Consider the following 27,663-nt stretch of genomic DNA (forward strand, 5'->3'; position numbering starts at 1 on the left):
CAGTTATTCAACTGTTATTCTGTACAGGTTTACCTTCATCACACATTTGTTTTAATTTCCCTTTCACAAGGGGTCACTGAACGAAAAATTAGCTCACAACCATGTTAAAAGCCAAATCCGATGAAGATATGATTAAAACTTGTATGCCTGTGGCAGAATGAAATACTTGAATTTTTCCTGGGAATGGTAGGCAAATAAGATGCAAGGTTTAAAGGAAAATTTTGCCATCTGCAGCAAATAAGGCTATTAACGAAATGTGATACCAGGCTCAGATAAGTTTCAGCTTTATCTGTCATGAATTCTCAGAAGCAGACCTGGCGTTTTAAGCTGAAAGGATGTATCATCACTGCCAACTCAATTGTACCGCAGGTCTTAGATTGTGCATCAGCCAGCATCCAAAATTGCTTAACAAGAAAAGCAAAATTAAAACAGCAAAACAATATATTGGAGGGAGATCACTAGTTGCTCAATGGTGGCAATAAGGTTAATTGGTTCGATTCTGCCAGCAACTGTCCTCAATACCTTCAGAAGAGGAAGCTTGCTTGTCCTCATCGCAACACTACCCTCCAATGCAGAAACAAATCTAACAAAAAAGAACTTCAAAAAGAACAATTTTGGAGAGTGCCCAGAAGATGAAACAGAATTCATACAGCTCAGTTCAGCAAGATAATCTACAGATCAATCCCAATGTACAGAGATAGACATTTAATATCACTCCCAAATAGTCAAATCTGATCAAACTAACTGCCAACAATGCCGGCCATCATGTTCATGCAAATGGGAAGCAAAGTAAAGTAGTGATCAACACACCGTCCTAGTTCATAAGAAATATCAACAGAAATAGTTGCAAAAATATCATCATATGCCATGATCCAACACCAACAACACTGTAGTAAAATAATCTGTAAATTACTAAATTTCACTCATTAAAACAAAATGGGTCAGAAAACAAGTTGTTAAAACATAAGTAGGCAAATGTGTCAGATTATAGTATTCTCAGCACCCTTATGAAGGAATCAGACAGGGATAACTGTATTTTACTTGTGTTATCATCATCCACATCTATATCAGACCACAGAAATAGAATAAAAAAGAAAAAATAATGGAGGAATCTACCAGATCTTCCTATTCAATATGAAAGAACTATCATGATACACCACAATCAACCAGATTGGGCGCTTTCACTTTCAATGTTTCCAATCATTTAGATCCCACAAAAAGCATGGGAAATTGATCAATTTTACATCTGAATGAATATATGCAGCCTTTCCAGGATTAGATTGGCACCAATAAAGCCACCAATCAGGATATGAAAAAATAGCATGTCGCATCCGAGCCATTATACCAAGAGGAACAAAATCATCCTCCAGAATTGGTAATGGACGCATCTAACAAAAAGAATAATGGATACAGACCTATATCTAAAGATGATTAAGACACTGGTGACTAAGATTTGAGTTCAGACAGCCAAGGGTTTGGTCTTCAACTACTACCATAAAGTAGAGTATCAGAAACTCTAGTCCAAAACACAATAGTTCATCATCACTCAAAATCTCGGGACAACTATCACATCAGAAAGCAAATAACAATCTAAGTAAACAATAAAAAGGTTGAGTGAGAATTCAGAGCTCAGACAGCCAAGGGTTTGGTCATCAAATACTACAGAGGCAGTATCAGAAACTCTAGTCCACAAAAAATACTCATCACTGCTCCCATCTCAAATCAACAAATCTAACCACAAAAAAGACAATAATATAATCTGTGATAGAGCTTGGAATAAATAAAGAATAAAGCAGGGGTTATGTACGCCTTGGGCTTTCAGGGACACATTATTTACGGGAGAGATGTATATTGGGCTTTGGCTATCTTGGTGGATAGACCTGTGCTATTTGTTGAGCTGAATTCCCAAGGATTCCTGCAGGCTGTGTCAATTTTGTTGCAAGGAACAAAGCAAAATAGGTCCACGGTTGAAACACACAGGAGTAGACAATCTCGGGCTGTTATTTAACTCCCATCTCACGGTAACAAAGAGACGAAGCTGATGACAACACACACTCTCCGAGTTTTTCAGCCTCCACGCAAATCAGAAAGCACTTGCGCGTGGATAGTTAAACTCGGCACAGAACACAGCATATCATTGTTTGGGCGGCAGATCAATTAAACTAGAAGATTAAACCAAACGCATTTAGACATAGCATCTAGGACCTCAGCATTGCCCGATGTTGTCATTCGAGTGCAGGGCTCCAAGTAGGTTCTTCCTGACAAGCAGGAACTTGGAGCCGATTGCAGCCTCCAAACATTGGGCGATTTCATCAGTGGCCAATTGTATGCCATGTTCATATTGATGCATAAATTAATTATTCTAAAGTGAGCATGAATGTGCACAAACACTAGAGAGATCAAGGCTCAGATACGTATCAGCTTTATCTGTCATGAATTCTCAGAAGCAGAACTGGCGTTGTAAGCTGAAAGGTTGTATCATCACTGCCAAATCTACATGAGAAAAAATGACACCAATGCAGAAAACAACTAAGACAACGGAAATGTTATTGATTACTGGATGGCTCATATTAAGATATTCAACCATTATTTTTCCCTTTGCTTCACTGTTACATCAGAAGCGCGGGTAATGTCAAATCACTGCCATCAATCAAACAAAAACACTGCCGTCAATCAAATGAAAACAGCAAAGAAAGTTCATAAGAGATGAACTGTTATGAATATCTGTATCCATTGCTTTGACACAAACCAATGACAGGATTTGTCATAGCCTGCAACACTGAATGGCATGGTGGATCTAGCACAGGCATTGGGGCTTCCTTCTTCAAGGTAGTAATCCGACAAGCCCGGGGTTAGCACCGTGCAGAAAACGATCTAGATCATCAAAACAAAAAACGAGACTAAAACAGGCAAGAGACTAAATAGAGAGGGGCAAAACTGTGGTCAAGCAACAATCATATTGCCTACTGGAGTCATGGCAACTGAAACGATTTCTTGACGCGTCGATCTATCCCCTCTTTGCATGGGCGGCGCCGCACAAAAGAGTTCGTGCCCCCGCCGGTATGAACAAGAGAGGACCACAGTAAGTTACAGATCGAAATGATGCAAAACAACTGAGAGAAAGATAAAAGGGACACGGCAACGAGAAACAGACTGCAGGACGGACGACGAGCAGGCGACGATGGGAGCGGCGGCGGCGGGCTGGTTCTTGGAACCCTAGAATGAGAGGAGGGGATCGGTTGGTGTTTATAGCCTCCGTGGCGGCTAAGAGAGTAGGGCGAGCCGAACTCGGGCGAGCCTATCACCTCAAGCTCGAGCTCGAGCCGAAGTTGAACGAGCCTGTAACCTCAGGCTCGATCCCGAGCCGAGGCTGCGATCAGTCCAAGCCTACAGCCAGGCTCGAGCTCAGATCTACACAAGCTCGCAGGGGCTAATCTCCTACGCTCGTTTACTTGCGGACCTTTTTCATTTTAGACATGAGAGTTTTTTCAACCTCAAGAGTTGAAACAAATAAAAGCGGCTATTACAAGCAAAGTACTTGGATTCCCTTGTAATTTTAAGGATGTTTGATGCATGCAATCAAATGATCTCTGCAGCCTTAGAAGAGGAAAGGGAACTCATGTTATTAGCTGCCAATAGGTGTGGTTGGTAGAAATATGGTCATGACACGGGGAGATCAACAGCAAAGTGGAGGGCAACAAGATGTGGCGAGAGAGATGCTCGATGGTGAAGATGCAAAAAGAAACGGTGATGAGTAGAAGTGCGGCGCGTGAGGAGAGCGGCGATGGCGAGCCACTCTCACCAATAACGGATAGCATCCCTGTGGGGATGAGCATATGGCTAGGACAATCAATTTGTATTAGCGAATGAACAGATGCTACAGCTGTACCTAGACGAGAGGCTTCAAAAAATATTGTATTGACGAAGTGATCATGCTCATACTAGTCACTACTCATGGTTGGTGGTGCCGCACTGCCTCACCGCGCCGCCAACTGCCCTTTTATTTCGCTTCTTTCTCGCTCCATACCATTCCCTAACCATTATAGTTAGGACATCTCGCTCTTGATACCCTGTCCGCCACCGTCCATTGCCAGTTGCCGCTATTGGTTTGACTCGCAACCTATAAAATTCTAAGCTCTAATGAGAGCTCACAAAGAGGTGGCGAGAAAACTAGCTTGATGCAAGCCATGGTGAGGGGGAGGAAGATGAGAGGGCAATGAGTGACACCATGAGATTCTTTTTTCAAAAGAAAAAACAAAGTTTGAAGATAGCATGAGATTTGTACGAATCTGGTTATATTGAGCACCGTGGTTTCACTTAGCATGATGAACTCGTTCGGAAGAGATTTTATTTTTCAAATTTTCAAGTCAATCGAACATTCCATCATTTCGGCTCTCAGAAAGGTGGACTCCAATTCCTTCACGGGCGCGATGCAGTTTCTTTAATGGGCCGAACGAATCTGGGTCTGGACCGTCTGGTCCATCGGCCTTTACGAGTCCACAAGCTGCTCGGCTTGGCATCTCGCGGACTCTCTCGGACCTTTTCTCCTCCCCTGTCTCCGCCGCCGCCCTCACCGTCTCTCGGAGCCCTACCCCTCTTCTCGCCGGAGCCCCTCACATGGACCGGCAACCCCAGGACTACGCGGCGGCGGCCATGGCGTACGCGCAGGCGCAGCAACCACCGCCCCCGCAGTACGGCGGCTACCATCCGCAGGCGCCGCCGCAGTACCCGCCCCACCCTTACGGCGCTCCGCTCCCGCAGTACCCGCCCGCGCCCTACGCGCGTCCCATGCCGCCGGCCTACTCGCACCTACCGCCGCACCAGCAGCCGCCTCCCCCGTACGCGGCGCACCCGCCGCCGCATGTCATGTCCACGCCCTCCCCGCCGCCGCACCATCCCTACATGCACCCGCCGCCGTTCGAATCCGCTCCGCCGCCGGCCGCGCCCCCCGCTGATCCGGAGCTCCAGAAGCGCATCGACAAGCTCGTCGAATACATCGGCAAGAACGGGCCGGAATTCGAGGCCATGATCCGCGACAAGCAGCACGACAACCCGGACTACGCCTTCGTCTTCGGCGGGGAAGGCCACGCCTACTACAGGTACATGCTCTGGCTCTTGCCGCGCCCGCCGGTGCCGGCGCCGTACCCGCCGGGGTCGATGCATATGATGCCGCCGATGGGTCCTATGATGAGGGGGCCGCCGATTCACCAGCCGGGGTACCCGCCATTCTATGACCAGCACCAGCAGTTTGCTGCTTCTCACGGCCATGGGGAGTATGAGGCTGCAGCGCAACCGTTCAAGGGACTATCCGGGCCACTACCCACTGATGTTGCTGCTGAGCTGCAAGATGTGCTTAGCAATCTTAATGGCACCAAGGAATCAATAAAGGGAGCAAAGTCATGGTTTATGCAAAGGTTACCATTTGCGCCGGCTCTGGCTGAAGCTCTTAGGGAGAGAGTATTTACCTTGGAGGATACGGAGCGTCAGCTGCACATAATATTCCTGGTGAACGACATTCTTTTCGAAAGGTATGGCTCCATTTTACTTCTACGTTTTTAATAGAATTCCTTATGCCTTGTCATTTTAAGTTTAGTTCTTTCATTGATTGGGTGTCCTGTATTCATTTTGATGAGTATGAGCAATAATCCTCTAGCAGTTATGTGACTGGTTCACGATGTTTTTGTCAATCAGCAGATTGTTTTGACATCTTGTCAACAATAGCGCAGCAACATAGAGAGTGACCTTTTCATGTTTCCAGCATCTATACTATATTTCTCATCTTGGTCACTCACCAAATTAGGGGTATTTGGTGCTACCATAGTTCGGCCTAATTTATCTCAAAGATGTGTAATTTTCAAAGACCAACATCTGAACAATGTAGGCATGCTTTTTTTTAAAAAAAATACCTAATTTTATCAGTACAGAATCAATGCAAATAAAAAACTGTCATGTGCTTTGTACGTAGTTGGAAGAAAGATCGTATACCTATTTATTTAGGATCCTTTTCTCATAGAAAAAAAATTGTTTCTACAACGCTGAAATAACACCATTTTAGAAATATACCATCGATCCCATCCAATACACTTTAATACAATCAAAAGATTGTGTTGTCCAGGATTTACCACTCTGTTACCTTTTTCAATCCATATCCTGTTTCATCTCGTGTATCCTACCTTCTTCGGTGAGTCACAGCCTCATTTGGCTTTGCTTCCCTTCTCCCAAATCATGAATTCAATTTGGATAGGGAGGAGTTTAATACCATGCAGATCTGCGTCAAGGTTAGGTATTTGGACAAGTTAGAGATTGATTTGGGGGGCCACAATTTGGGCAATAGAAGATCGTTCCAATTTGGGCAGAGGCATGCTGCAGGCACGGATGCTTCTGGTGGAGGTGAGTTGGGCTGCGGCGATTTTTGGCGGAGGCAGGCTGGGGTTCAGCAGCTTGCGCCAGAGACGGAGGTGAATTATGTCTACATCTACAAGGGAGAAGATGGACGAGAGCTGCGTTGAAGTTTCTCCCGGCCGGTGCCCCTGCCTGTCCTGGCTACCGATGCAACTGCCGCTGACCATCAACCAGAACCCAAATGCAAAAGATGATGAGGAACAATTCAATCCAGTTTGTTCTCAGTAATGCACAATAACAACTCCTTCCCGTTGTATGCCGATATGAGAATTCTACAAACAATTGGAGAAGTCTTCACCACGCAAACACTAACACCAGCAGTAGGCTTCAAGTGGAGCAAGCTGAGGAGGTGGTGAACAGATCAGCTCCACAGCTTGAAGCAGAGGGCCGGGCTGGGGCAAAGAGTGAGGGAGACGTGCTGCAGTGGAGAGCAAAGCGGCAGGCCGGCAGCTACGGGCCTACGGCGATGAGTACTGCAGGGATCTTTTGATGCATTAAAGTGTACCATGTGGGTTTGGTGGTATGGTATATTTCTAAAGCGGTGTTCTTTTGGTCATAGAACCAATTTTTCCTGTCTCATATGAAGATGATAGGGGACTCCTGAATTCTTTACGCATTTTTTGGCCCATTAGAAACTGTGCAGTGCTACAAACACATGGCAAATAGCATCTGGTAATGTCTTGTAATAACATGAGGGATATGGGATAAATTTGATTTCTAGACATTGGCGCATTGCGACAGGAGGGTCCGTATGGGAAAATAAGAAAATTTGAGGATATATCAATATGAACTTATGCGATATAAGTGCACTGATGTACCATGATATTGAGTATGGATCAAACTAAATAGATTGGAAATCACTTTGGATTCTGTTTGGTTACGTTTTTTAACACCTGCTCTGGAGAACTTGCTGAGGCATGACCCTTGAGAGATCTAATCTCGCTTCTGAGAATTTCATAGTGCACGTCATAACTATATTTAATGTACTGCTCTACATGCTGCAGCTTACAAAGACGAACTAATATTCGGGACCTTGACAACGAGGCTATTGCTTTTAAATCTGTGCTGGGTTCCATGCTTGCAAGGATTTACAATAATCCACAGAGCAAAGATGACAGCCAGACTCGTGTCGAGAAAATCCTGCAGTTCTGGGGTTCAAAGGAAGTTTATGACCAGGAAACCATTGCTAACTTTGAAAGAGAGATGAAAGGTGGGTTGGCATATCCTTTGCCACCGCGACATGTTTCACCAGATCCCTCTACCTTTTCAGGTATCTCCTTTCTCTTCCTCCTCAACTACCTCTACTTCTTCCATTCTATCTAGGTACTTAACCTTTTTGGGGGTTGTATCTGACGGTATAAGGATGCTTGTTTTTTGTATTGAGTACTTAACCTGTTTTTCAGGTGATTACCATTTTTCTTGTTTTGATTCAGTAACTCTTAAATTTGATCATGATATGTTGATTCCAGAAACTTTTTGGGCAATCTCTGAACTGCACTAGCTGCTATATGTTGTGGCCACTATTTATAGGATTCATAGTTTCTAGATTTCATTCTCTGAAAAATATCTGGGCCACCATCAGGTTAAACCATTTTGTTGTTTAATTCTATGACGTTACAACATGTTTTCGCAATATCCTTTAAGATGTAATTGCCTGGACATTTTGCTCGGTTGCAGGCTTGCAGCAATCCTAAACGATTATAGGTGCTTTTGCAGGATCAGTGCCGGTGCCCTCAAAATGGTCCTCGGAACCTCCAGAGAAGGAAAAGGCAATCCATCCTATCTCTGGTCCACTTCAATCTGGACCCTCTGCACAATTTTCAGCAAATCAACTCCCAGCAGGTGTTTATCCTCCTGTAGGTCAAACTACTTATCCAGGATCTTTACCAGTGCAACCATCTTTGATTCCCTCTGCGATTCCTCAAAGCACTGCTGCTCCTTCAAATGATTCAAATCCACCTCCTTATCCACTCTTCCCACCTGGCCTGATTCCTGGAATGGTTCGGAAGATGCAGATTGGAAGTGGAGTGCCATACTCTCCCTTGAGCCCACTTGACATCCCCACAGTCATCCCTCCATCGACTGTTCCAGAGTCTGAGATCCTTGAGCGTGTATCAAAGTTCTTCAGCGAGATTGGGGAGGTAAACCCATCAGAAGGTCCGATGAGGCAGAGCGAGCGCGATGATTACGATGACTATGAGAGGGAACTTCCTGCTCGAAAGGGAGGGGCATGTATTCCTCCCCCGCCTAACCTGCTTGTAAACCCTGAGACAGGGATGCGTGCTGATGGTAGCGTTGAGAGCAAACCGGGGTCCAGCGGCCGGTTGGGTCTGGGAGCTTCTGCTGATCCCAACGAGGTGAGCCAGTATGATGATGTCTATTCTTCATACCGCAAGCAGAGGAGCACCACATACCATTCTTCCATCACTGCTCGCTCCACATCAAGGTGAAAGCTGCAAGACTGCAACCCTTCCCATTTTCCCAACTTTTGCCTCACGATGTAGGTGACGATGTAATGCTGTATGGTTCTCTTGTTACTGCGCGATGCAACTTTGTGCTTTCACAGCAAATGTGTCAGTCTCTCTGATAAATCTAAATGCAATGCTCTAGAGATCAGCAGTTTGCCTGTCCTACAGCTGGAAGGACTTGTTTTCGAGAAATCGACATGTAGTTTGCCAGTTGCAAATTATGCATTCTCCAGATATATCTACGTAACCTGACCTGCTGTTGCGCGTTGTTTTCGAGAAATCGACTCCGTGGTTGGCGAAGAGATAAATAATTTTACTTTGGTTATTGTTTCAACTTTTCACATGTTTCTTGTCTGTGCCGAACTGTCTGCTGCATCACTATAACAGGAACAAAATACTTGAAATCGACCGCAATGGGTAGTTAACGGTACAAGCAGAATATTCCATCTGCCTGAAATAAAACCTTTGATTTTAGAGAAGTTAACGAAGTAATCAACAAAATTGCCCACAATTATGGAGGCGCGGAAGCAAGCTACTACAATTTTTTTTTCGAGAAAGGGAATCTGCACAATGTGTTTCATGAATAAATCTTCTGCACCAATGTCACAGGATTCAACAATTTTTCATTTCATTTTCTACAATATAACAGTTGCAACATATAGTCAACTGAGTGTCCTAGGAGTAGCCTTTCCAAAGTAACTAAGCACTCACTTGACGAAGGACTACTGTACTTTACATTAACAAGAAAGAACTCTGAAAAGATACCAATACAATTGATTAAATTACACTGAACATAAATAAAATCATGCACACAGTCATACTGAACACGAGAACAAGATAAAAACGGAATGCTACACAGCACTGTCCACCCAAAGTTTCCTGGTAATTTTCTTCCACTAGAAGGCTGAGGAGTCCACTTCCTTTGGTGTTAAAGCTCTACTCCACTATCCAGCAGTTCCCCTCTTGGCATAATCTTACAATATCGTAGAACAGCTGAACTGGACTGGCTGTCACCAAAAAATGCAAAACAGAACGAGAACCAGCAAGATGCAGCATGTAAGGAAGCCATTAGGCACAATCTGTAATGTACAGAAACAAGCCTAAATTCTATCATCATAGGGCACGGATAATAAATAAAGACAACACTAGAAGAGACAAGTGGAACAATGGTAGGCAAATACCACAAGAGAACATATTGAATTTGCATGATTGCAGCAGACATCCAAGGAAGGATTTAGCAGCACTAGCTCTCAAGCCTGGCAGGGCGAAAACTCTTGGGCGGCAACTGAGAATGTAGAGAAACAAGCCTTGATTTTACTGCAATGCACAAATAGCAAAAAAGTACTGATGCAAGACAATTTGAACAATGTTCTAAAACATGAAATGCAAGGTGGGAAAATAAACAAGGCTCAGACATCCAAGGAAGGAACTAACAGCACTAGCTCTCAAGCCTGGCAGGGCGAAAGCTCTTAGGCGGCTACTGCGAATGTTGAGAAACAAGCCTTAGCTGTGTCATCATCACCACATAAAAACAAAAGGGTAGGAATAGAAGTGTAAATGTAATCACAGAAACCGGCTCTGTGGACAGATAGAGTGGCCATCCCCAGGTTCCTATCAAAATGTGAAACATTGAAACAACTCCTTTTAGGCCTAATCATAGCATCACCGGTTAATGCTCAAAGCTACCATTGACGTGGCATCAGGCCCATGAGACTGGCAAACAATGCACAAAGCTACAAAATAAAATAAAAGATAGTTTTATACAATCCCTCAGAGACCCGATTTAAATCACACACCACATCTGAATCAAACATCTGCAGATGGGAACTCCACTCCAGACCAAACCACAAAGGTTATGCTCTAAGGATGGACACCTGCAGATGAGAGAAACGGCACTTCCTATCGGTAGGTCTCAGGATCATCACTGGGAATAGTATAGCACAACTGTAAATGTATAATAAAAAACACCGATGGGTGTTAAATAAAAGGGGCTTTGGAAAAGGGGCTTTGGCGTGCCAATGGTAATTTTACCCCTCCGTTTTGCATTGTGCGATTTTGCCCTCGCTTTTTTGAAAATGAAGTTCCAGTTTACACCTATTTTGTTAGAAGTTAAAAGGTGTTACATTTGTAGCAAAAAGACAGAAATGCCTTATGTGATTTTACTTCTTTTGACATCGAGCACTCCTAGATATGCCTATGTCAAAAAAAAGGATAATTTCCAAAAGGCGAGGGCAAAATCACAAAAAGCAAAAAGGAGGCGGCACACAAAACAGGGGCAAAAACGCCAAAGCCCTTGAATAAAATGCAACACGATCACAATAGCATAACTAAAACTGGAAACAGGATGAAATAGACAGAAACATGGAAAAAATATAGATTGTATCAAATCCAAGTAATGGTTAAGCCTCAGTAAGCCAGGCAATTGTCGTCACAAGTAAATCTGACGGTAATTCCAGATGTAGAGCTAATCCTCATAGGCTTCTGTTGTTATATTCATGTCAACTGATATGTAATGGTAGTAAGGATAAATGTCATCTTATAAAATGCTAAAAAAGGTTAAAAAGACGAGAAAACTGTGAAAAGAAATTTCAAAAGGCCATACCAAAATGAGTCATTTAGTATCATCAGAAAAGAATTGACTTCTCATCCACAGCGGAAACGCTGTGTCAGAAGGTGTCCTAAGATTGTTTCGAGGTTTCATCCTCTGATACACAGGAATGGGTAGGATGGCTTCAGATGCAAAGATGGCTGCTTCACTCACACAGCTGAAGCCTGTCTCAAATCAAGTTACTTCAAAACAATAATAAATTAGATACGATACCTAGTTACTCAATGGTGGCAATAGGTTTATTTGTTCGATTCTGCCCTCAAGCGTCCTCAATGTCTTCAGAAGAGGGAGCTTGTTTGCCCTCTTCAAAACAAACTCCTCCATCCAATACAAACATAAAATTAAACTGGCAATTAACTGAAGACGATAGATTTCAGATGGCTCGGTTCAGCGGGATAATCGGCATACAGATCAATCTCGATTTTCAGAGATAGACATGTGATTTGGTCTGTTGAGCTTGAATATTTCCGAGTCGTCACAGCCATCTCATTCAAATCTGTTCATCCAACCACAGAAGCAACAATAAAGGTACCATAAAGCAAATGCGCTGCAAAGTACATCCATGATAAAACGACCTCAGACCGTCCTAGTTCATGAGAAATATCAACAGATATCAGGCAAATATTTACCTATTCTGCAACAATCAGGTCATCAAAGGCCAAGATCCAACAAAAGAACTTCGTATACTAAAATAAAGACCGGAATGAAAGGGAAAACACGTGTCAGATTAAAGTATTCTCAGCACCCTTTCGAAGGAATCAGACAGGGATAACTGTATTTTACTTGTGTTATCATCATTCACAACTCAAATCAGACTCCAGAAACAGGAAAAGGAAAAATAAATAAATTTGAGGGATCTATCAGATCTTCCTATTCAATATGAAAGAATTGTCATGGTACGCCACAATCAAACAGATAAGGCGTTGTCCCTTTCGAAGTTTCGCATCCTTTAGATCCCACAAACCTAAGAAATAAAACCAAATTCACATGTGATTGAATTTATGTGGCCTTTCCAGGATCGGATTGGCACCAAAAACGCCACCGATCAGGATATAACCACAAGAATCGAATGTCGCGTCCGAGCCATTATACCGAGAGAAACGAAATAATCCTCCAGAATTGGTAATGGACGCATCTAGCTAGAAGAATTAGAAGACAAACCTAATCTAAACTCTAAAGACGACAACGCTATAGCTGATTTGCGAGATTTGAGTTCAGACAGCCAAGGGTTTGGTCTTCAGCTACTACCACGATGTAGCAGTATCAGAAACTCTAGTCCAAAACACAGTTGTTCATCACAACTCGAAATCTCGAATCAACAATTGCAACAGGAAGTAAAACAACATAGATAGACTAAGAAAAATAAAACGATTGATAAGAGAGATTTGGGAGCTCAGACAGCCAAGGGTTTGGTCGTCAAATACTACCGAGGTAATATCGGAAACTCTAGTCCACAAAAATTGCTCATCACCGCCCCAATCTCAAATCAACCGTTGCCGCCACAAAAAGGAAAAAGGAAATCTAACCCACAGTACAGCTTGAATCGAATCGAAGAGGAAATAAAGTGCGTCGCCGACCTAACGCGAAGCACTAGCGGCGGCGGCGGATGGCAACCCTAGGGTGATACAGAGAGGCCGGGTCTGCCTTAATTTATAGCCTGCATGGCGGCGACGGGATGTTGGGAGTGCGGGCAGGAAGAAAACCTAGAAACCCTGGGCTTTCTGGGCCTTATTATGCACCGAAGGAGAGAATGCTATTTGGGACTTGGGCTTTACTTGGTGGATAGGACCTGGGCTATTCGTTCAACCAAAACAAAGATTGTCCCACAAAGATTTCATAAAGGAAAAAGTTATTTTTACCTGGACAATAAAATCATTTGTCTGGACTCCTTCAACTCACGATACCAACACATGACCTCCCTAGCTGATTTCTTCCAGTTATTTTGCTCTTTTTCTTTTATATTTTATTTTGCTGAATTTTAAAAAAATTATAGTAAATCAAAAAACATCATAAAATAGAAAATCCAATTTTGTTGGACTTCACTTGAGTAGATCTATGAAGTAAACATATTATATGATATAATTTAGTAAAATAATTTTATTGTACTTTTAGATGTATAATTTTTATAATTAATTCATAACTACAGTTCCGTGATCTAATTATGGTAAAATTTTTATGGTAGGCTAATCATTATATGCTTGAGCTGTAGTAGAAAATTTATGCTTATTGGATCATGTATGCTTGAGACAACCGAAGAATCTCTAATATAGCTTGGAATTTAGTTGCTCAAGCAAAAATGATCAAATGAGCATGAACCTTTTACTACAGCTCAAGCATATAATTATTAGCCTACCATAAAAATTTTACCATAGTTGGACCACGAAAAATCTCACCATAATTGGACCACGAAAACTCGGAATCCCAAGATTTGTGTTAAAAAACTAACCGCTCGTTCGATGATTATGTTACTTTGATCAAACTTAGGATAATTTGACTTAAAACAAAGTTAAAAGAACACTTTATAGGATGGAAGGAGTAAGTTTGTTGCGAGTAATAAAGTAAATACATGCTGAAGATTAAAAGCTTGAACTAGAATTTTCAGGTCCCATTGCCGTAACAAATAACATCATTTCACCATGTACAGAAGATCTTACATATGGCCAGATGGGTTTTATTTATGTCCCAATATGAGACTCGGTTGTACAGATGTAATGAATTACACGATAAATACAAAGCCCAAAACCCTTGTTGCTGAAGGTACGCTACTCCTAACTCATGTCCATCTCTTCTGTTCAGGTGTCACGGTTCAAAGGGAATATTAAAGACATTGCTTGATAATTACACGCTGTCGCAAGAACTCTAAACAAACAAACCAGGCTGCGACTATGAGATAGCATCAGTAGCATTCCTACTGCTGGGCAAATGAAGCGGCTCATCAACCATGCTTACAATTGGAGTTTCCTGCTCTTGCTGAGCAGCCTGTGGAGACTCTCCAGCTGGGATGTTGATTCCAGCAAAACCAACAAGTACAGCAGCAGCTCCAACATAGCTCAGTAGATGCGGGGCATGACCAGTGAGCGTGTCCACAATGGCAGCAATTGGGACTTGAATTGTGAGGCCAGCCGTAGCGACTGTAGTTGTTGTGAGAAGGACCGCTTTCGCCCACAGGTAGTCGCTCAAAACATTGTCTAACAAACCTGCAAAGAATGTCACATATCATAAGTTAGCAGCAATTCATTTCTCAGTCTACAGATCACTTTCCTTTAGCTATTCCCATATATTATTGCAACAGCATACAAACACGATGTACTATTATCACTCATGTTACGAATGAGCACCTGATGCATCTGACAGTATTTCTTCTTAATATAATGATGCGCAGTTCTCCTGCGCGTTCAAGAGAAAAAAAATGCATCTGACAGTAAAAAAAAAAGAAGCTTCATGAATAAAGAGCAAACCTACCTTTTCCGACAATAAGACCAACTTGCTCCCATGTCAGCCTGTGGAACGGCTCCAGCTTGGCAAAATTCAACACCAACGCAACAGGGAGGAAAAACAACATATTAAACAGTCCAAGGAACCCCAGGAACTGAGCCATACTCACTTGGCCTTCACCTTCCTTCTCATCAGGCAATTTTTTTCTTATCAAGGTGATATATATAGCATAACAACCAGCAGAAAAAATAGAAAGGAAATCTCCGAGAAGAGGGTTTGTGGCAATAGCATTAACCGTGCTACTTGAATCAGCCAGGCTAACAATTATTGTTCCTCCCATGCAGAGAAGCACACTGACTAGCTTCAACCATGTGAATGTTTCTCCAAGAAATACTAATGCAACCAAGAAAGTGAAGAGGCTTGACGTGGTGCTCAGGATCGTGTTTGACTGCAAATCCAGAGAAACAGGAGAATATTATAGACCTGACTAATGACAGGACAAAAGTAGGGGTGAGACTTGGTGCCCCTAAGGGTATCCACCGATCCTCTATAGTTCAATTATTTGTACTAGTTTTCCAGAATATTTAGCCCTTAGGCACCAATTTGCACCCCTAAACTCAAAAGTATATGTCAACATGGAAGTAGCATGCAATTATTTCTAGAAACACTTACCGTAACAGTGGTGTATCTTAGAGACAGGTTGAATGTTAGCTGGGCAAGGAACCAAAAAGGGCAGACTACCATGCTGACTTTGGCTACACGAGCGCGCGTCCAGCGTCCTTTTGCATCCAATCCTTTGCTGCAATCTGCAACATTAAGTTTTGTCTGGGCAGGGAAGCTTGCATCTGGAATTGAAGTGTCTTCAGGTGACCTTGTTTGTGATTGATCCGAGGCTGCATTGATCTCATGTCCACCACTTTGGAGAAGATTCACACTCTCCAGATCTGCAGGCTGCTGCAGGCTTTCAGCATTCTTGCATTTCAACTTTGTCCAAAAGTTGCTGACAGAATCCTCAAAGTACCGGGCAACCTCGATTATGGGAATGTAGACAACAAACAGCGAGTTACATATGTAGGTGATCAAGAACGGCGAAACACCACCATCAACAACAGACTGCACAATGTAGCTAGCGGCAATCCATATGCTCGCCACAGCAACAATGTAAATCAACCCGAGGTACCATCTCCATGTATCTGTGCTCGTCATTTTTGTCCACCTGCTGATGATGCTTCTGCTGCCATCAACACCCTCCAAACTTCCTGTTAACAATAAGTTTAACATTAGGCACCAGACTACACACCAATTTGCTAAGGCTTCGGGACTTCTGTTATATAGAGAAAACGGACACTTGGAGGAAGAAGGAACAAATATTTTCCGTTCGGACAATTAGGCACAAACAAACTACTCTATAAGCTTGCATATTCCCGCTTATGTCCCAATACTAGTAACAGATTGCTCTTCTTTTTCTTTTCTGAGGGCAATAACAGTTTGCTTGTTTTGCGGCAAGTGGTGTGCCCAATTCGCCCATTGCAAACCAAGGAGCGGTTCCTAACTAGGAAACCCAACCCACGGTCTTTAGAACCCCAAGCACGACTGTCTTCCAACAGCGATAACGAATGAGAAGACGAGCGAAGCACGCAAAACCCCCCATTGTAGCATCGGAATCAGCAAATTCGTTGGACATAATCCGCACCCGAGTATGACGAACTCGCTGGTAATAAAAGGAGCACGGAATTTGGCAGAAAGGATATGGCGAGAGCCGAATGACCTGGCGCGGAGGCCGAATCCTGCTGGGAGGACGAGCCCATGGATCCGATCTCAATGGACACCGCCACCTCGCCGACCAAAACCCGGATCCCGGTTCCTCCCGCCCGCTCTGTGCCCCTCTCGGCCGCCCCTCCTCAGCGAGCCACGCACCGCGACATCCGCGTGGCAGCTACGGGGATGCGCACGCAAACCAACGCCCCCCCTGCGGCCGGGGGCACAACTCCGGCGTGGGCGCGTGGCGACGGGTGGCCTTAGCGGGTTCCTGGCCGACGGGGCGCGCGTGAAGGAGAGACGAGCCCGCGCCCGCTTCCACGGGGACGCTGCAGTGCGCGGGGAGGCTCGGACGCAGCGGCGGCGGCCTGGCGTTGGTGCGGTCGGGAGCGGCGGTGGCCGGCGAGTTCGGGGGGAACTCGCAGGCGCACGCGGATGCGGAGGTCAGGAGGTGGGGTGCGGCCGTGCGGGTGGCCGTGGGCGTCCGTCCCCGGTCGGTTGGTTGGTGCGGGCTCGGTCGCCTCTTCTTCGTGCTGTGGGCCCCGGTGTCAGTGTCAGCCGCCCGGCCTAACTATCATCTTTTTTCCCTTCTTAACAAAAATATTTAATTGATGGACTCGTGGAACACGTGATTTTCCCTCTTGTCGCGTGATGGTGACGGAGAATATGGCCTGTCAAGAATTAGGTGGGTGTCCACAAGTATACACCCAATATCTGTACACTACAAATGGTCAAATAATACACAGTTCCAAAGCTTAGCTTCCTCTTAAGGCATTCAAGCATTCAACGCAACCATTTCTCAATCAATTTCTCGACGATCAAAATGCAAGTTAATGTGGGGTGCACGAATTGCTCCTTCATGTACAAAATGTAAGGCTCCCGTTTGGAGGACTAAAATAAGAGAACTCGGATATTTGATAATAGACTAAATATAAACTAAGTGTGAACTAATCAATGCTAATAGATTCTACCTACCAATTAGCCATAATCAATACAATTAGATTAGCAATTAGTCCTAATTAGTCTATGCCAAATTTAAGGATAAAAATAAGTCCTCGGGTCCAAGCGGGACCTAAATCTTGGGGCTCTTGTCCGGAGATCTCGTCTATCTCACTATTTATTACATCACTAAAGTCTATATTATGTCGAAATGGGAAATAAGAAATACGACTACATGCTTCATCATCAAACACATAGTTGTAGGAACTTATATCCACGTGGACGAGTTCCATGGCGCATCCACGTTATGCTGATGCGCAAATTGTATAAGTTCGGGTACCAACAAGCAGCGAGATTCTGAATTTTAGTAAGAGTAAAATGCACCTTGATTCCTAAATTTATAAGGGTGTATCATTCATATCCGTCAACTCCGAAAGTATATTTCTGAATCCATAAACTTGAAAGGATGTGTCATTTAGGTCCGTCGACTCCGAAACTGTATTTCTGGATCCACAAATTTTTTAAATTATTTATTATAGGTCCATATGTATCCACGTGTGAACGTAATACTGATATGACACACTGGCTGTATATCTCCCATCTCATTTATCTCTCTTTTCTCTCAATCTCTCCGATCCAACCCCGCACGGGCCGTCATGCCATCGGTGCCGCTCTTTGGCCCACCCACCACGTCGACTAATGCGTCCACCGCATAACCGGACATAGCGCGTACCATCGCCATCACTGACGTGACCCTAGCCACCATAGCGGGAGGTGCCCGAGCGGCAGCCTTAGGCGGTCCCAGCAAGTGGCAAAATTGATAAGCGAACTGCCGACCAAGAGGGAGAAGAGGGAGGTGGTACGGTGGAGAAGAAAACTAAGACCACAACGTCAATTCTCATCGTAATCCATCTCGACAGTTTCAGAAAGGTACAGTCGACGTGCCATGTTAGCATTACGTGAATACGTATGCAACTGCGATGAACAATTTTAAAAGTTTATAGACCTAAAAATGTATTTTCGAAGTTAACGAACCTAAACAACACACTTTTATCTATATAAATGACACATCCTTACGAATTTAATTAAGGACCGCCGGTACATTTTTTTAATAATGCTGTGCAGTTCCAGATTTCGCCAAGGTCGGTCCGGTGCTCTGCTAGCATCCTGTCCATCATCTGCTCTACGCATATGCATTTGCAACAGCGATCACGTACTGTCAAGAGCAGTGTCAGTCAAGTCAATCCCGTTCCAGAATCGTGGCAAAATGGACAAAAGACACGGTCTGAATGACAGAACGTCCCACTTTTTTATTTTCACCGCCATGTATATCAATCACTGAAATAACTTACAGTTGCAGGAATAACAAGAACAAAATGCGTACATGACATAGTTACAGTTACAGCTGAAAACAGAAACTAAAAAAAAAATCACCCCAATGAACAGCACAAAGGAAACAAAAGAATACAATTAGAAAAAAAAAACCGAACGTGCAGACACCACAATCCATGTATCCACCACCGGTATCCCAAGCATCTCCGAAGAAATCGAACCATTTCTCCGGGGTCCCCAATGTCGCCCTAGTGCTTGTTGACGACGGCGCAGTGCTTCCTGATCTCGCCCTCGGAGCCGGTCTTCACCTCGATGGCGCCCATCTTCACCATGGACGCCGCGAACACCTGGAAGAACAGCACGGGCGGCCCGTTCACCACGCTGAGGATGTCGGCCTTGGCCGCCGCGTTGGTGATCAGCGCCGCGTCCGACTGGAACAGGCCCCGCCGCTTGAGCACGCCCCGGTAGTAGCTCAGGTCGAAGGTCCGGAAGCTGCCCGGGTCCATCTCCACGATGGTGGTGTTGTCCGTCGGCGTCGGGCACTTGGTCCGCCGCAGGTTCGCCGCGTACGCCGGATCCAGCGACGGGTCGGCATCGCCGGGGCCGCCGCGGCCGGTGAAGTTGTAGAGGCGCTCGCTGAAGGAGTTGCAGTGCCCGATGCCGATTGTGTGAGCCCCTGCATAGCATTAGCATGAGTGATCGGTCATCAGCGGATGGCAGGTGAGTTGCAACCACAATATTCAGATAGCAAACACAGATTAGCACGTCACAGCAGTAATTCAGTGACAGTTGCAAGATGGCTAAGAATTTGGAGGAAATTTTATATTCAGCGTAGAGTTTTCGAAATTACTCCGTGGACTGAGTGACACAAATACAATAGGTTCAGAACCATCTCTGCAGTTGCCAACTAGCTAGGAATGTCAAGTATGCACATGATGCTATGAATGCAACAACATCAACCTACACCTACTTCACATTCAGAAGTTTCTGTCCTAGGAAAAGGACTATCTTAGAACAATCATGTTGGAAGTTTTCACACTAAAAGAATTGATAATGCATCCTACTAATCTTATAGATGCTTTGGAACAAACTGATTTCTATGGTAGTTAGCAGCAGCGTTCAGGACAGGTTGCCCGTTAATATCAGGACAGGCATGAGTAGCTACAAGTACGTTAATATATATATATATATATATATATATATATATATATATATATATATATATATATAAGATCTATTGTGCCCGTCGGTGACACAGACCAGTCAAAGCGACATTGTAGTCTTTAGATGATGTCCTCATCACATGATGAATTGATGAGTGTACATATATTCAGATTCCAACCTTGAACACAAGCCATCCATCCTGTTTTAGCAAGATGACATGCATGCTCTGAAGAATGATATGTAAGGTAAGCCTGGGGTTTAGGCGGTCAGTTTCATTTCTTTCAGTTATCTTAGTAATTTTTTTAGTCAAATTTATTCTTTTAATTTAGTATAGCATGGTAGAATCGCAGTGCTTTCAGTCTGGGGAGTTGTCTGTATGCGTTCCATACCCATCACTGTGATACTGAGTCATTTTCCAGCTACCAACCTCCAGCTACATAGACAGGACAAAACCATCATTTAGATGTTAACTACCATGTCTCTTCCCGACGACTAAGCGCAGCTGTGCTATTCACGGCACCGAACCGAAGACGGGAGATGAACAGACTGGTCGTTGTCCAGTTTAAATGCCTCCTTTTCTGTTGGCTGGATTCATTCTAGAACAGATTGGTTTGCGCATGCTGATTGCTGAACTTTAGCCTTTTATGTTTAAATTTGACTGACAGAACCTTTGGTCTGTTTTGGGTAGATAGATCTGACTGGCAAATGATGCCAACAGTCATGTAGTGGTAGGTAATCAAGGCATGCTGTCTGTGCATGTTCAGGTGTCTGTCCAATCCGGCCATGACATGGAACTAACTGCTGCTAAAATATTGTTCTAGGCTCCTACTGTTTGTTCAATGTACACATGACAGTGCTGCTAAAGAAGTGCTGAGAATGAGTGGGTAGGAGCGTGTCTGCGTGTGCTAGCTGCCGGCTCAACACATAATCAACAAGCTCAAGCTACCTCTGTTGTTTCTAGTAGTCACCTAGTACAATCACACAGCTTATGCCAGCCTGAGCAAACGTGTTCTCGAAACAAATGATGATCCACTCGGCAAATGTAACATCACTCTGTGTGTCGGTGCCGTTGGGATCCGCACGTTCGAACGGATCACTACAAAGTAACCGACATAGTACACTCTAATCAGCCCTGTCACTGTTCGTGTAATGAATTGGCAGGTGAAAAGAATCTTACTGTTTGTTTGTTTGTTTTACCAAATTGTTGAACTTGTCAGGTGAAAAGAAAGCAGTGTAACTGAGCTCTGGATGGCGGTGGCAATGGAGGCATGAGCGAGGAGGGGTTTAGGTTTTCGGTTACCTGAGAGCCAGACGAGGTCGGCGAGGTTGAGGCTCTTGTTCTGGAAGGACTGGAGGAGCTCGGTGAAGTTCATGGTGGGCGCGGGGATCTGGTCCAGCGCCTCCTGCTTGATGGACACCGTGCCGTCGCGCCGCCCCGTCGGCACGCTCCAGAACGGCCCGCCCTGCAGCACCCTCAGCGTGTCAGCGAGCGAGCTAGCTGGCGCGCGGCATGGCCATGTGGGCGGCGGCGAATGCTTCGGTGGACGGTGGGTGGGCGGGGCGGGTACTCACGGTGACGACGACGGAGTCGCGGGCGGCGAGCGCGAGGATGTCGGCGCAGGAGACGACGCCGGGGCACTCCTTCTCGACGATCGCCTTGATGCGGTCGATGAAGCCGAAGCTGCGCAGCGTCAGGTTGGGCGCCGCGTCCTTCTCCGCCTCGTTCCCGCCCGTCGCGTTGAGCAGCACCGACGCGTCGCAGCCCTGCAGGGATGGATCAAGGCGCACGCATTGGCCGCCATCAGCTCGCAGGAAGAAGAAGCAGAGCTCGCCGGCGGGCGCACGCTACGGCTACGTACCCTGACGAAGCAATCGTGGAAGTGGGTGCGGAGGAGGGTGGCGGCGATGCCTGGTACGCGGGGGATGTGCTCCATCACGTAGTCCTTGATGATCTTCTCCGCCGGCGGGCAGCTGTGCGCGTAGAACCCCTCCATCAGCTGCGCCCGCGCGCCGCCGGCAAGGACGGCGACCACCAGCAGCAGCGCCGCCAGCGCAATTCTCGCCATCTCGCTCCGATCACTCGCCGGCGCTGTGCTCCGCTGCTTTCGAGGCTCTATTGACTAGTGGCTGGCAGCTGCCTGCTCGCCTCTGACTGTCGCCTCGAGCTGGTACAGGATTCCGAGAGCCGGGTTCCGGGCTATATATACACACGGTAACAGCGAGGCACGCGCCGCGGCGGCGGCACAAGTGGTTAGTGGGGTTTGGTTGCCGCGGCCCCGCGCATCTATTTGTTACCCCGACGAGCCGGTAGCGAGGAGGCCGACGCGGTCGCCGGACCGCGCCGGGCCGAACTACCGGCGTGCTGGTCGGTAGAGGCAAGCGAGCTCCCAGCCTCCCCGGTTGGACGCAGCCGACGTGCTCACTCGCGGCTACTGGTCCGGTGCGCGCTGCCGCCGGACCGAACGCGCGCTGCTGCGCAAATGGAGGACCGGGCCACGTCGGGGTCGGCGTGGTCGGCCGGTCGCCGGGGCGGCGCGCTCCAAGTGTCACCCGTCAAGCGTAGGTGGCGTACGCGTCAGACCACCCGATAGTTTTTGGCTTCTGCAACTGCCGCCCCTGCCGACGGCGTACAATACGCCAACTTGGCACTCGTCGTCTGAAAAATTCAGAAGTTCAGTAGACCCGGGTCCAAAATGCCTCCGAATGCAGAATCGGGATCGAGGAAGAGCCACCGTCTTTTGCCCTCCGTATCCCAGTGTGCTGATTGGTGAAGGAAATCACGCCGAGGCAGCCGGTGGAGCCCGTCACAAGCTCGTACCTTTCCTTTACGCTTTCGAGCTCCTGCTCTTTTTTCTGCACACACGATTCCACTCAGCGCGAGGAGACAGGGGAGCAGAGTACAGAACAAGCTCCCACATGAACGCACGATAAAGCTGTATCATATCAGGCTATCAGCCCAGCCGGGCGGGAAATCTGTGAGCAACTGGACTGTGCACTCTGCATCTTCCGGTACCCTGTCCTCGTACCTTCAGACCGCCGCATCACGCTGTGCACTCGCACTCTGCACGTACCAGATCGTGCCTGCTGATGCTAACAGCACATTCTTCGTCAGATCTCGGGGCAACATCAGGTTACTTGCCAGCAGCAGGCCAGCAGCTCTGGTTCAGCATGGCACGCCTGTGATCATTTGTCAGGACGGGTTCTGCAGAGGTCGAGGACGTGCCCCATGATGGTAGCCTCCTGGTAGCTCACGCGTGGCTGCCAGGAATCGGGTCGGCTGCAGGAGAAGAGAGGAGAGGCACGTAAATACGTAACTCCTCCCCAAGGCCCGTGCTGCTGTTCCTGTCCAGTGTCCAAGAAGCTAGCTTCATCAGTTCCTTTAGCTTTCTTTTCCGTTACAGATGGCACTGTTCGTGCCCATACTCCCGGCCGGACTACTGAATGAATGAATAGTCCCGATCGCCTCCAAAAGGCGCCGGGTGGTTCTCGCGTGCCACCGCTCACCGGACCCCCGTGTTTCTAGCTCCTGAGTCCCTGGCAACACTCGGCCAGCTCCTGGTCCTTGTCTCTCTCTCGTCGCGCTCACCGACGGCCTCGGCTGATGCCGCTGGCGCCTAGCAATCCTGATACGCTGGCCGGTTCTTGTCACAGAGAGCAGGTTCAGCAGCATCACAGCATCGTATTCTGCCGCGACATTTTGATTCGTATTCTTGGCGACAAAATGGATAAATGCGAGCAGACAAGCGCCGATCATATCAGCTGATCATAATTCTTTCTTTTGCGCCCAAAATTCAGCATCGCGTTGCAGTTTTCACGTGCTCCAATGCTCCATGGCTGATGTGAGACAAAGTAGGTGAGCCGAGGGCTTCAGTCACGGAGGGGAAAGATCAGGGCCAAGCCCATCAAAAGCTGCAGTGGCCTCGCCTCGCACGCATTCCTCTTCCTCATATCTTCTTTCCCCTCCCTGCTAGAGTGCCTAGTCCCTAGCTAGTACAGCCTGCAGATTTATTTCTTTCAACTTTGCTCGTAGTACGAAGATCTGAAGATCTACTGGAATGACTTGTGACCAGGACCATCATCAAAATGGTGTCAATGTTGTGGGATACAAGCAATGCCAACCTAGGAAGTGTAGGCTTGTGTTCCGCTGAGGTCTCCTCCAACAAGTAGCAGCTGGTATCTGATGACATGGTGGAGAGAGAAATCATAAAAGGTGCTGCGCTAGCTGTAATTTCGCCGGCTAGTTTGGCAGAACAATAAGAGAGGGGGCACTGAGATTAAGAAGTGCTGGGAATATCTTTTGCTTTTTTTTACTCAGATGGATCTCCACCTCAGCCGGCGATTTCACTGAGCCTGTTGGAGGAGGCCTGATGATCGATCAGCCTAGCTACAAGCTGATGCAAGTTCATTTTGCAATGCCTCTCAGCAGCTCTGGACAGGTTAGTGCAGGACCAGCCTACAAAATCCTGATTGCTCTCAAGAACAGAATCAGCTGATTAGTAGGGTACACCATATGGACCATGATGGGAATAGTGTGCATGCATATGCTCATCACTCATACTAGCCAGTGCAACACCTTTTTAGGCAGTGGCTGTTCATGCAGCTTTGTGCCCATGACACCCTGTCATGGGAAGCCATAATCAAGACTAGCGAATTAACTGGTGTGTGTTGCTCAAGAAGTCTTCATGCTACCCAGCTCAAGATGTTAGCAGACAGTTGTCCTGAATGAGAGAATTATTGAGGTGGATATAATACACCAGCAACGCCTAAAAACTGTGCGGTAATCGACCCGCTTCCGTTTGTTCTTATGTTCATAAGTGAGATACCATTTTGTCATGACCCCTTTTGTTAAGGACACTGTTGCAACTGACGTGTTTTTGTGTCTGTACTTTGTGGCCAATAGAATGGCAATCTTTCTTCAGAAGCACCTTACTCTCCCTTCACTTGGACCAAGACGGAAATGCAAGCTTGCCGGACACCAGAATACCAGATAAACAATGCGTGATCATGCACGAACAACTCTTTAAAGAATTGGAATTTGGGAGTACAAAGCGAGTCGGGTTTTTGAATGCAGCTAATAATTTGCAGTATCACGTCTCACTCATTTTCCCCCAACTCCAGCCAATACATTCAGATACAACTGACTTCATGCCGTAAGTTCGTTGCGCCGTCTAATCAGATAGGTTAAGCACAAGTATAGTTTTGCTCTGTTAGCCACATCATTTTAAATAACAAAAGTAAGTGGGGTTATGAGATGAGCACACGACTAGAACCAGTTACCTAACTGAGCTCAGCTCGATGCATCCCCCAGCTCTTAGTGACAGCTAATCGACAATAAGCTCAAGACCTTGCAGGCTGTGAAACCTCTTAAAACATTTGCAGAATTGTAGATGCAATAAGCCAATCACCGTAGCATCTCTAGCTTTCTTGACTGGGGCCTTGTTTAAATCCCTTCAAAATTCCAACTTTTTACACTCTCTCCCCATCACATCAATTTTGGGACACATGCATGGAGCAGTAAATGTATGTAAAAAAAATAACTAATTGCACAGTTTAATTGTACATCACGAGATAAATCTTTTAAGCCTAGTTAGTCCATGATTAGATAAAATTTGTCAAATACAAACAAAAGCGCTACAGTAGCAAAAGTGCCAAAAGTTATAAAAAGTTGCAATCTAAACAGGCCCTGGTACCACATGAGGATCACTTGCAAGGGCAAACAAGCTCAGGCTCAAGAGAGCTCAGGAACAGGCACATCTCTAGGCTCTTTTCATTAAAAAAACAGATCTAGGCTACAGCACAGCTTCAGAGTGACTGTCCCTGTGCAAAGATGACCAGGAAGGGTTAGCGTCTGAGACACATGCCCTTTTTTCATGGGCAAATCATGCCCTTGGAAATGACCTAGACATTTGCATCTCTGTCAGAGGTAGGTTGTCAACGACACCCCTCGCTTTCAGGCTGTGTGGGGGCCCAACCGTAATGATAGGTGGTAATAGAGCCATGTTCAGCAAATCAGCATCCAGCATTTTGCTATATTAATCCTATAGTAGCTGCGGATATAAACATTTTTTTTTCAAATTTAGCCTACGATTCATTCAAAGATTCTCTCTGTTTTCTGTTTTTGTTTTACGAGTTCAGAGATTCTTTGTGAAGGCTAAGTGATTGATGAAGATATTTTCTCCATCCAAAAGAAAAGTGTAACCAGTGAAGAGACCCATTCCATCCAGTAACAACTAGCTTCACCGAGAAACTGAAAGGGGCTTGCAAAGAAGCGAACAAAAAGGGACAAAAAGCAACCGATAATTCCATTAAAAGTGGCTGGTGATGATGACCACTAGGCGTTGCATTGCATGCAGTGCCTGCCAGCCATTAGACCACGATGGGTGTTCGTGAACTCTAGCCATTGTCGTCTCGTCCCTGCCGATCCGTCTTCCCTTAATAATCTCTATCCATATCAAGCTCGTTAATTTCATCTCTTAAAGACGATTCCTTCGCTAATAGCGTGGCTACAGTAGCTGCCGCCGTCATACCCATTGTTAATCTGTCATCACATGGGGTAAGTGGTGGATTGGTTGTTCATGTGACGCCCGCCCACACGAACTAGCACCCGCTTGCCGCGGGGTGATAGCACTGTGCATGCCTCTGAGCAGAAGACGACGACGTTGAGAACGAAGGCAAGCACTGCAGCATTGGTGATGAAGCTTTGAGACGCTTTCATCAGTCGGTTGCGACGTTGCTGTCCGCCGTCGCTGTCGTCAAGCACACCCGGATCTGGCCCCAACGACGACGAACCTGCAGGGCAGCTGGGAGCTGGGCATTGCTAGGATGGTTTGATCGAGGGTCACGACCAGACTAGACCCACGCATCCTTGGGGCTTTGACCATGGTGGCTCCTCCTTTGACTCTAACCTCTGCCTAGTTTCACTCCAGTCACTTCTTCCTTTTTACTTATTTGAAAGTGGTCACTTCTTCCTTTTTACTTATTTGAAAGTGGGCTCCCTACTCACCTCAGGTAGTACTTATTAACATAGTCCTAACTCAACTGCCATCATTGCAATGTCTGGTATCATTTCAAATAGGCTCGCTATCTATCTTAATTCTTCCCACTTTCACGCTTTCGAACTACTGCCACCTTACCTGAGCACTGTGACGCAGTCGGTCAAGTATTGATTTTCAGCTAGTATATCAAGGACCTATGAGAACTGAAAAGAAAAAAACTAGGCAAAGGAATTCTCAAAGTTCATTGAGTCAAGGGAGGACCATTCGTGGGGTTCGTGGAAGAGTTGGGTTCGATTCCCTTTATACGCGACGTGGCGAAAAAGACCGATTCAACGAAATATGCCATCCGTTTTCTTTTGAATCTTGTATACCAATTTATATCCAATAATGTTTTTGGAGTCGGTGTAAGGAGCTAGAACCCAAGTTTGATTTTGGGCTAGGTCGCTGTTGGATGCAAATTGCAAGCATGGCGTGGGAAATTGGGAGATGCTAGCTACAAGAAAGTCGTTGGGGGCAGGCTTGGCGCGTCGTTCGCTTCTGGGTTGGTGCGTATTCAAGGCAC

General features: G+C 45.9%; 3 protein-coding genes, 2 long non-coding RNA genes, 24 other non-coding genes and 1 pseudogene across 32 annotated transcripts; 1 reads left to right on the top strand and 29 right to left on the bottom strand.

Moving 5' to 3' along the window:
* Positions 1-261: 261 nt before the first annotated feature.
* On the bottom strand, positions 262-355 carry LOC112891299. The gene has a single exon (XR_003228519.1). It is a non-coding gene; the product is annotated as a small nucleolar RNA Z223 (small nucleolar RNA).
* Positions 356-462: 107 nt separating this feature from the next.
* On the bottom strand, positions 463-562 carry LOC112891269. Its single transcript, XR_003228491.1, has one exon. It is a non-coding gene; the product is annotated as a small nucleolar RNA R30/Z108 (small nucleolar RNA).
* A 411-nt stretch (positions 563-973) lies between these two features.
* LOC112891303 lies at positions 974-1,064 on the bottom strand. The gene has a single exon (XR_003228523.1). It is a non-coding gene; the product is annotated as a small nucleolar RNA R38 (small nucleolar RNA).
* A 188-nt stretch (positions 1,065-1,252) lies between these two features.
* On the bottom strand, positions 1,253-1,377 carry LOC112891242. Its single transcript, XR_003228469.1, has one exon. It is a non-coding gene; the product is annotated as a small nucleolar RNA snoR80 (small nucleolar RNA).
* Positions 1,378-1,451: 74 nt separating this feature from the next.
* Positions 1,452-1,552, bottom strand: LOC112891223. Its single transcript, XR_003228452.1, has one exon. It is a non-coding gene; the product is annotated as a small nucleolar RNA Z157/R69/R10 (small nucleolar RNA).
* A 69-nt stretch (positions 1,553-1,621) lies between these two features.
* Positions 1,622-1,716, bottom strand: LOC112891224. The gene has a single exon (XR_003228453.1). It is a non-coding gene; the product is annotated as a small nucleolar RNA Z157/R69/R10 (small nucleolar RNA).
* Positions 1,717-1,987: 271 nt separating this feature from the next.
* Positions 1,988-2,092, bottom strand: LOC112891239. Its single transcript, XR_003228467.1, has one exon. It is a non-coding gene; the product is annotated as a small nucleolar RNA snoR97 (small nucleolar RNA).
* A 111-nt stretch (positions 2,093-2,203) lies between these two features.
* On the bottom strand, positions 2,204-2,320 carry LOC112891302. Its single transcript, XR_003228522.1, has one exon. It is a non-coding gene; the product is annotated as a small nucleolar RNA Z278 (small nucleolar RNA).
* Positions 2,321-2,399: 79 nt separating this feature from the next.
* Positions 2,400-2,493, bottom strand: LOC112891298. Its single transcript, XR_003228518.1, has one exon. It is a non-coding gene; the product is annotated as a small nucleolar RNA Z223 (small nucleolar RNA).
* Positions 2,494-2,561: 68 nt separating this feature from the next.
* Positions 2,562-2,646, bottom strand: LOC112891248. The gene has a single exon (XR_003228474.1). It is a non-coding gene; the product is annotated as a small nucleolar RNA U36a (small nucleolar RNA).
* LOC112888633 lies at positions 2,571-3,222 on the bottom strand. The gene is made up of 2 exons (XR_003227870.1): positions 2,968-3,222; positions 2,571-2,874 (listed from the first exon to the last, which is right to left on the bottom strand). It is a non-coding gene; the product is annotated as an uncharacterized LOC112888633 (long non-coding RNA).
* On the bottom strand, positions 2,723-2,866 carry LOC112891252. Its single transcript, XR_003228478.1, has one exon. It is a non-coding gene; the product is annotated as a small nucleolar RNA snoR134 (small nucleolar RNA).
* LOC112891244 lies at positions 2,938-3,065 on the bottom strand. Its single transcript, XR_003228471.1, has one exon. It is a non-coding gene; the product is annotated as a small nucleolar RNA snoR111 (small nucleolar RNA).
* Positions 3,223-4,492: 1,270 nt separating the features above from the next.
* Positions 4,493-9,117, top strand: LOC112888619 (calcium homeostasis endoplasmic reticulum protein). 2 transcript variants are annotated; one of them, XM_025954884.1, is made up of 3 exons: positions 4,493-5,528; positions 7,407-7,672; positions 8,107-9,117. In XM_025954884.1, the coding sequence occupies exons 1-3, from the start codon at positions 4,618-4,620 to the stop codon at positions 8,850-8,852; spliced, it is 1,923 nt and encodes a 640-aa protein (XP_025810669.1). In that variant the 5' UTR covers positions 4,493-4,617; the 3' UTR covers positions 8,853-9,117. The 2 variants fall into 2 exon arrangements, with proteins under 2 accessions (XP_025810669.1, XP_025810670.1); XM_025954885.1 differs by having other exon boundaries at positions 4,495-5,528; positions 8,119-9,117.
* A 360-nt stretch (positions 9,118-9,477) lies between these two features.
* LOC112888631 lies at positions 9,478-13,116 on the bottom strand. 3 transcript variants are annotated; one of them, XR_003227868.1, is made up of 3 exons: positions 13,056-13,116; positions 12,108-12,164; positions 9,478-11,974 (listed from the first exon to the last, which is right to left on the bottom strand). It is a non-coding gene; the product is annotated as an uncharacterized LOC112888631 (long non-coding RNA). The 3 variants fall into 3 exon arrangements; XR_003227867.1 differs by having other exon boundaries at positions 9,478-12,164; positions 13,056-13,093; XR_003227869.1 differs by lacking the exon at positions 12,108-12,164 and having other exon boundaries at positions 13,056-13,088.
* LOC112891266 lies at positions 10,081-10,192 on the bottom strand (annotated as a pseudogene).
* On the bottom strand, positions 10,276-10,394 carry LOC112891265. The gene has a single exon (XR_003228488.1). It is a non-coding gene; the product is annotated as a small nucleolar RNA SNORD14 (small nucleolar RNA).
* On the bottom strand, positions 10,426-10,576 carry LOC112891245. The gene has a single exon (XR_003228472.1). It is a non-coding gene; the product is annotated as a small nucleolar RNA snoR2/U65 (small nucleolar RNA).
* LOC112891227 lies at positions 10,636-10,801 on the bottom strand. Its single transcript, XR_003228455.1, has one exon. It is a non-coding gene; the product is annotated as a small nucleolar RNA Z112 (small nucleolar RNA).
* LOC112891236 lies at positions 11,269-11,351 on the bottom strand. Its single transcript, XR_003228464.1, has one exon. It is a non-coding gene; the product is annotated as a small nucleolar RNA snoR77Y (small nucleolar RNA).
* LOC112891229 lies at positions 11,488-11,582 on the bottom strand. The gene has a single exon (XR_003228457.1). It is a non-coding gene; the product is annotated as a small nucleolar RNA snoR31/Z110/Z27 (small nucleolar RNA).
* Positions 11,696-11,794, bottom strand: LOC112891271. The gene has a single exon (XR_003228493.1). It is a non-coding gene; the product is annotated as a small nucleolar RNA R30/Z108 (small nucleolar RNA).
* Positions 11,855-11,964, bottom strand: LOC112891235. Its single transcript, XR_003228463.1, has one exon. It is a non-coding gene; the product is annotated as a small nucleolar RNA Z107/R87 (small nucleolar RNA).
* LOC112891237 lies at positions 12,052-12,137 on the bottom strand. The gene has a single exon (XR_003228465.1). It is a non-coding gene; the product is annotated as a small nucleolar RNA snoR20a (small nucleolar RNA).
* On the bottom strand, positions 12,194-12,284 carry LOC112891304. Its single transcript, XR_003228524.1, has one exon. It is a non-coding gene; the product is annotated as a small nucleolar RNA R38 (small nucleolar RNA).
* Positions 12,474-12,602, bottom strand: LOC112891240. Its single transcript, XR_003228468.1, has one exon. It is a non-coding gene; the product is annotated as a small nucleolar RNA snoR80 (small nucleolar RNA).
* LOC112891221 lies at positions 12,685-12,786 on the bottom strand. Its single transcript, XR_003228450.1, has one exon. It is a non-coding gene; the product is annotated as a small nucleolar RNA Z157/R69/R10 (small nucleolar RNA).
* LOC112891226 lies at positions 12,864-12,957 on the bottom strand. Its single transcript, XR_003228454.1, has one exon. It is a non-coding gene; the product is annotated as a small nucleolar RNA Z157/R69/R10 (small nucleolar RNA).
* Positions 13,117-14,086: 970 nt separating the features above from the next.
* Positions 14,087-17,171, bottom strand: LOC112888622 (uncharacterized vacuolar membrane protein YML018C). Its single transcript, XM_025954890.1, has 4 exons — positions 16,682-17,171; positions 15,586-16,172; positions 14,941-15,361; positions 14,087-14,675 (listed from the first exon to the last, which is right to left on the bottom strand). Exons 1-4 carry the CDS (start codon positions 16,719-16,721, stop codon positions 14,362-14,364), a joined length of 1,362 nt encoding a protein of 453 aa, XP_025810675.1. The 5' UTR covers positions 16,722-17,171; the 3' UTR covers positions 14,087-14,361.
* Positions 17,172-18,900: 1,729 nt separating this feature from the next.
* Positions 18,901-22,289, bottom strand: LOC112888624 (peroxidase 3). Its single transcript, XM_025954893.1, has 4 exons — positions 21,966-22,289; positions 21,679-21,870; positions 21,407-21,569; positions 18,901-19,618 (listed from the first exon to the last, which is right to left on the bottom strand). Exons 1-4 carry the CDS (start codon positions 22,170-22,172, stop codon positions 19,191-19,193), a joined length of 990 nt encoding a protein of 329 aa, XP_025810678.1. The 5' UTR covers positions 22,173-22,289; the 3' UTR covers positions 18,901-19,190.
* Positions 22,290-27,663: the final 5,374 nt, after the last annotated feature.

Source organism: Panicum hallii, chromosome 4, assembly GCF_002211085.1.
Source record: "Panicum hallii strain FIL2 chromosome 4, PHallii_v3.1, whole genome shotgun sequence".
In the NCBI taxonomy this organism is placed as follows: Eukaryota; Viridiplantae; Streptophyta; class Magnoliopsida; order Poales; family Poaceae; genus Panicum; species Panicum hallii.